Raw genomic sequence first — 6,739 nt, 5'->3', positions numbered from 1 at the left:
GAAGTTGAGAACCTCCACCAAATTCTCAGACGGACCCGCCCCGGGGGAGAGATTCGAACAAACCTCCTCCTGGCAGCTGAGGGGGGCCGATACAGCACTCTCTGTCTTCTGCTTTCTCCTCATACCTAAGGAGCCTCCTCAACACCAACTAATCTTTGTGCTCCCTAGAGCCCTGCCCGGACCCTTTAACCACAGCTGCTCCCCATGTCCGGTTTCAGCCGACGGGAGCCAGTTCCCACTCCCCCCAGCGCCAGGGGATCCTGGCTGCTACGAACTTACAAACCCGACACCAGGCCGCGCAAGCCTTTGTCTCTTCTTTATTTGCGGATATAATTATGCACCGCACTCTAAATTAGAGATAGATTTTTTTTCTGATATACATTTCATCTTATTCACCACGAGCACACCACACGCACAGTAGAACAGTTCCACACCTGATAAATTGCACAAGATGAGAGTTTAGATTCCTGAAAACCGGCAGGCAAGCTGGCCCCGCCGCGGCTTCTCGCCTCCCGGCTTCGTTGAAGGAAATCTCCCGCCCAAAGTGGATTTCCCAGTCAGCCTTTCCCGCTGTAGGGTTGAAACGTCTCCGGAATGGGAAGCGCTCTTGTTGGAAATGGCTGGACGCTGTAGATTCCGAGCACTGGATGGATATGAAATGTCCCCCCAAGGTCAAGTTTCCACGCCTGCGAGCTGCGCCCCCTCTCCCTCACTTCCCAACCCCCTCGGTGACTGGAACCAAAGTGTCAGGGCCCCACTTGGAAGGACAGAGAACCCTGCCCGCAAATGCACCCTGCCTTCCCCCAAAACCAGGGTGTTGTGGAAAAGAAAAGACAACAGAAACGCAGACGCAATGGATCGTGAATCCCTATCCCCTCCCACCCCCCCATCCCCGAATAATCAGAAACTAGGAACCAGAGGTGTTTAAAGCTTGGCTTCCCAAGCGCGGCGGGAGGGCGCACTGGGCTGGTGGGGGAGGGGGGAGGGGAGAAGGGGAAGAGCGTGGAAGCGCGGCGGGGGCTCGCCCTTGAGCCCTAGTCCTCCGCGTTGGTTCGGTAGGCCTCGATGAGGCCCTCGAGGGAGTGCACGAAACCGGACACGCTGCAGATGCCGCCGATGACGAAGATGGCGACGTCGAAGAAGACTTGGTGCCACAGCAGCTTGCGCCAGAGCAGGCGCAGGTGAAAGAGGCTGGGCAGCAAGAAACAGAGGCCGGCGCCCGTGAGGCTGCCGGTGAGGCCCATGAGCAGCGCGAAATGCGGCACATAGATGGCCATGAGCAGCGTGAAGACGACAAGCGCGCAGCGCAGCGTCAGCCCCCAGGACTTCAGGCGCCCGTCGCCGCCGTAGCAGGCCGGGAAAAAGGCGCGGCTGCCTTCCTGGAAGAGTGACTTCTCCAGAACCTCGACAGCGGCGAAGAATGGCAGAGGATAGGACAACAGCGCCTTAGCCACCAGAAAGATGTTGACCACGGCGCGGATGGAGCCAGGCAGGTTATCCGTGATGACCTCCTTGGTCTCGTCGGCCCAGGTGAGGTAGGCGACGAGCGCGAAGAGGCCCTTGAGCACGCAGGCGGCGATGTGCGTCCAGTTCATCATGCAGTGGAACTCGCTGGGCTGCTGCATATTGCCCTCCAGCGAAGGCAGGAAGATCTGCGACGTGTAGCTGAACACAATAATGCCAATGGAGATGGGGAACTTCTTGACGTCGATGTAGAACTTGACCTTCTCCCAGGCCCAGTCGCGTGCCCGCGATAGACAGTAGGCTATGACTAGGATATTGATGACGAAGTGGGCCAGAGTGCACAGCAGACTGAACTTGGACACGGCCTTGAGGTTCTTAAGGAAGGCGCAAGGCAGGAGCACGGCCGTGGCGATAATGGACCAGGATTTCTGCGACACGGGCAGCCCCGGGAAGCTGTTGTACATGAGGTTGCCACTCACCACCACGTACAGGATGCACGTCATCACTAGCTCGATGATCTGCGCCACGTTCACCACGCGGCCGCCCAGCGTGGGGAAGCGCGGGGCGCAGCAGGCGTTGGCTATGGCCACGTATGAGTCCCGCACGCGCACCACCTCGCCGTCTTCATTCTCCTCGTACAGGCACGCGATGAGGATCTTGCCGGTGTAGCAGCACACCACAGCGGCGAAGATGATGAGGAACAACCCCAGGTAGCCGCCGTGCAGGATGGCGTAGGGTAGGCCCAGCACGAACATGCCCTGTGGGGCGGAGAGGCAACCAGACGCGGACGCTCAGCGAACTTGCAACCGATGAGGGGCCCGGGGGGCGTGGCTTAACGCTGTGGCCCGAAGGGGGCGCTAAGGACACTGAGAATTGGGTCTGAGCCGCCGGGGAGGAGAGGTTAAGGGCAGGCTGCGCGGGGGATGTAGGGGAGCTAATAGTGAGCCCCGGTGTCGAGCCAGAGATGGAGAGGGAGGGATGTACGGACGGATCTGAGAAGGAAAGGTGAGCTAATGGCTGGAGGTAGCGGGAGGGCTAGGGTGGGAAAGGGCTGAGAACAGGCAGAAGCCACAGGAGGCAAGAGAGATACTTCGGGATGGTTTCTGGGGACACGACCAGAATGAAGAGTTGGGGGAGGAGATGAGAAGGGGCAGGAGGGAGGGTGGTCGGAAAGGGGCGCTAAGAAAGGTAACGAGCTGGGCCTGAGCCACTGGAAAGAGAGGGCACGGGATTTGTGGTGGGGCTGGAATGGGGCACAGGAGCTAAAGAAGGAAACTCGGGAGTCTCAGGCTCAAACCAGAGGAGGAAACGTTGAAGGCGGCAGTTGTGGCGGGGAAAGGAGATAGGGTAGAGAGGGAGAGGGGCTGAAGGTGGGGCAAAGCCCCTGGGAGTCAAGAACAGAGACAATGTGGAGATGCTTGGGGAAAGCATGGCGCGGAGAGGAGGAAGCAGGGTTGGAAACTGAGAGTCTTAGGACAAGGCTGGAGTTACAGTGTGGCGAGGGCGAGTCCTAAGGAAGGGGACTAAGTGGAGGCTGCGGAGGCAAGTAGGAGGAGGAGCTTGACAGGAAGGCGCCAGCGCGGCGGGCTGGAAAGCCGAACCGAACCAGAAGCTTCAGGGTCGGGCGGACAGGGCTATATGGTTTAGAATCCACATGGGGACTAAGAGCTAACGAAATCCAGGGTCCTGGAGGCCTACGAACCTCCAGCCTCCTGCCCTGGCCTCCCTTGGGGCCTATCAAACGGAGCTTTGAAAGACGCTCCGGGAAGGCACGGGAGACAGCGAAGGCGGGAGCAGCCCCGGGTCCGTGATCCAGCAAGGCCGTCTCGCCGGGTCCCGGAATGGAAAGCGCCTTGGGTCGGGCCATCTTGTGTTCAGGGCCCGATGGAGTCCTGCTGACCCCGAGATATCGAGCAACCCCTGGAAGGCCTCTGCTCCCAGGAAACCTGCTTTCCGTGGCCCCAGTGATAGTGCGCTCTAGGGACGCCCGGGGCCAAGCTGTAAGGGTCCAGGGGTGCCTAGAGCTGAAGTCTCCTTCCTCCCAGAAAGCCGCAGCCTGCCAGCCACTGCTAGCTCGGAGGTCGTTGCCAAGACTCCAAACCTGCTCCCGGTGGAGGAGTCCTGCGCCGCCTGGTGGGGAGTGGGGGGTGGGAATAAGGGGAGAGGGCCTAGAGAGCAGGGGCCATTCTTAGCCTCTGGAGAGGGCTTCGCCAGGGTCACATGCGGAGGAGCTGGCCGCCTCTTTGCGGTGCAGCCGGGATTTCGGGCGAGAGGGGCGAGTCTGTGCACAGGTAATGCCGGATTATTGCGGACTAAATGTGCTTGTGTGGGAGCATGTGTATGCGTTCGTGTGTGTACACCTGTATGTCTCCAACAGGCAGCACCTGAGGGAGCAGGCTGGTTCCTCTCTGCATGCCTCTGTGCATGTGTGTATGCATATGTTCAAACGAGTATTCATGTGTTTGGTATATGCAGGTACATGCTTTTGTGTATGGAGATGTAGGGGTGTACGCAGGTGCATTTGGGGATAGTACTGTGGTCTATATATAGATGCATGTCGTGTGTGCCTGTGCCTGCGCGTTTGTTCGTGGGAAGGGGGGCTGTGGGTATGTGGTGTGCCTGCCTGTGTACGTGTGCGTGTCAATGCGTGTGTGCAGGGGGAGGAGACTCCGAGATCAGCGATTTCCCCTTCTTCTTTCCTCCCAAAAATGCAGCTGTGAATCCGTTCCAGAGTCCAAGACCAAATCGTGCCCTCCAATCCTGATTTTCTTTCTTTCTCATCCCTCCCCGCTCCCCCCGCCCCAATTTCCTTCACTTTTGCAGTGTCTCCGGACAGGTGTCTCAGACCGAACCTCAGCCTAGCGGTCTTGCAGCTGGTGCCATGGGAGGGAGTGTGGGTTAGGGCGGGAGACACCGCCTGGGGGCGTAGGTCCCCGCGCAGGGCTTGGAGGGATGGAGAAAGGGAGATTCCTGGCTTCAGGAGGGGGTCTCGAGGCCGAGATCACCGGGTGACTCTGTCGGGGGCAGAGCCTGGCAGGCTGAGCTGGGAGGGGGGTGGGCAGGCAGAACTGGGAATCCCGCGCTCACCTGGATGGCGTTGGTCACGTTCCAGCCTGCCTCCCACGCCGTGATCTTGGGCTTGTCATGGCCCCCGAACTCGCCACCAGCTCCCACCTGGTCCTTGGAACCCGAGGGCGGCAGAGGAGCGCCGCTGCCGCGCTGATAATGGATGTCTCCCTCGACGGGCGGTTCAGCGCCCTCGTCCCCGCAAGGCTCGCCCTCGGCTTTCAGTATGTCCATCTGCAGGCCCTGGCGGTGCTCAAAGTCGAGGTCGTCGCAGTGCGCGAAGCCCACCGCCTCCTCATCCGTGGCCGCCTGAAAACCCATCCGGGCGAACATGCCGCTCACCTTGGCCTGGGACTTGTTGGACACGGACGTGGCCACGTTGGACAGCTTGCTGCGGAGCAAGGTGGCCATGGCGGCGGTGGGGACAGCGGAAAGGACAGAAGGACCCGAGGATGCGGGGAACGCGATGTAAGACGGCGAGGGCCAGGGGGGCGCAAAGTCGCTATCTCCTCTTGCTCTCCGCGCGACGCCCCGGGGCTCTCTGGCTCATGACCCTCGCAGCCGGCGTTCGAGGCTCGCTCAGGGCTGGACCGGGCAAGCTGGCAGCAGGTCTGACAGAGCGGTGGCGGCGGCGGCAGTGGCTAGTGCACTGCGGAGCTGCCGCGGGGCGCGGGCTAGGCTGCGGAGGGCGGCGGCGGCGGCGGCGGCAACAGCGTCAGAGCAGCTACGCGAAGCTGGCGCGGCGCCCCCACCGGTGCGCGGCCCAATGCGCTCCCGCCCCTCGGAATCAGGCGGTGCAGGGGTGGGGGCCTGGAGAAAGGAAATACCCGGAGGCAGGGGACGTGAGGAAGGGGCTAGGATAAGAGAAAGGGGGCGCCGAGGGATTCAGACATGAGCTGGGGGCAGGAGAAGGGCGCCCTTGGGAAGGAGGCGGGAGGGAGTGCGTGAAAGAGGGAGCGCCCAGGGCAGGGGAGGTGGGGGGGGGGCGAAGTGCTGCATTTCTAGGGGAGGCGCTAAGCTCGCATCCTGGCCCTTCCCACCTCGCCGCCGCAGGGAGGGAGGGGGCCGGCGTGGGCTGATGCTCGTAGTCTCCCGCCCCCGGACCACCCCCTCCAGAGTCCGGGAGCTGTGCAGCCCCAGATCCTCTGGCTAAGGACTGGTCTGGGCGCCCCGAAAGCCCGCAGGACTGAGTTGTCAGTCTCTGGAGAAGCGGGTCGTCTAGAAGTCAGTCTGTTTCCCTGGCACCCATCCTTCGCGCTTAAACCTGGCCGAGAGTCCCCCTTGAAGGTAGAAGTGTCTGGCATGGATCGCTCCCCAGGAAGCTCAGCCTCAGGCTCAGTCACCTGGGCTCTCTCCGACCGTCCAGGGACGCCGCGAGGGAAGCGATTGTGCGGATCGCTCGCCACCAGCCGCTCTCCAAATGTGTGCAGAATGGAGGCGAAAGGTTGGCTTTTCACTTTCTTTCCGTTTTGGGGGGTTCTGGAAGAAGGCAGGACTCTATGAGGACACCTCTTGGCAGCCTCCTAGCGGGTCTGCGAATGCCCACGCCGAGAGGGGCGCAGACGGGGCCAGGTGCGGAGGAAAGAAGGGCTCTCGGCGCTGCAGGACCGAGGAAGCGGAGGCTCGTGGTGCGCTGGGGCCCTGCTCCGACGGCCGCCTCCAGGCGGTGAGAGACGGTTGATTCGGGAACGGGTGTGTGAGCACGAGTAAGGGAGAGACCCAGAGACAAAGACCAGTGCTGCATCAGACACTGCTTGAGGCTGGATCAGTGTGGCCTCCGAGAGTGAGGTTTGGTAACCGCGTGTATTCTGTGTCTGTGTGGTTTTGTGCGCATTCGAGTGTGTGTGCTGGAGCTGGTGTGCTGGATTGCGTATGTGTTCCTGAATGGGGTTGCCTACGTTCGTGCCTGTGTGTGTCCCTTTGTAGTAGTCTCCGTGAGGGTCTGCTGCTCTGAATGGGTCCCTGCGTAAGTCCCCAGTTGAGGTCCTGGCCGGACTCCTCCTGAGCAGTAAACCCCAGGGCTTCACCTGGCAGTCCCAGCCTGAATGGAGAAGTAGCGGCTGCGACTGGAAGTGGGGGCGGGGGCGGACAGAAAAACCGAAAGAAACAAAAAAGGAAGCGGCTCCCTATCTCCCCTCTCCCGAGGCCCTTTCTCCCTGGGAACCCCAGTCCACTCCTTCTCTGCAGTATTTCTAGATTAGCTCACGTC

General features: G+C 61.2%; 1 protein-coding gene across 1 annotated transcript; it reads right to left on the bottom strand.

Moving 5' to 3' along the window:
* Positions 1-301: 301 nt before the first annotated feature.
* On the bottom strand, positions 302-5,449 carry SLC32A1 (solute carrier family 32 member 1). The gene is made up of 2 exons (XM_033186411.1): positions 4,552-5,449; positions 302-2,222 (listed from the first exon to the last, which is right to left on the bottom strand). The coding sequence occupies exons 1-2, from the start codon at positions 4,939-4,941 to the stop codon at positions 1,035-1,037; spliced, it is 1,578 nt and encodes a 525-aa protein (XP_033042302.1). The 5' UTR covers positions 4,942-5,449; the 3' UTR covers positions 302-1,034.
* Between the last annotated feature and the right edge of the window lie 1,290 nt (positions 5,450-6,739).

Source organism: Trachypithecus francoisi, unplaced genomic scaffold, assembly GCF_009764315.1.
Source record: "Trachypithecus francoisi isolate TF-2019V2 unplaced genomic scaffold, Tfra_2.0 Lachesis_group21, whole genome shotgun sequence".
Taxonomy (NCBI): domain Eukaryota; kingdom Metazoa; phylum Chordata; class Mammalia; order Primates; family Cercopithecidae; genus Trachypithecus; species Trachypithecus francoisi.
This window is presented reverse-complemented; position numbering and strand designations above follow the sequence as displayed.

Bases quoted from the DNA above. Each gene is read 5' to 3' on its own strand.
- SLC32A1 (XM_033186411.1), bottom strand. From the start codon at position 4,941: ATGGCCACCTTGCTCCGCAGCAAGCTGTCCAACGTGGCCACGTCCGTG. The intron at 2,223-4,551 runs GTGAGCGCGGGA...TCCGCCCCACAG, and splicing joins ACGTGACCAACGCCATCCAG to GGCATGTTCGTGCTGGGCCT.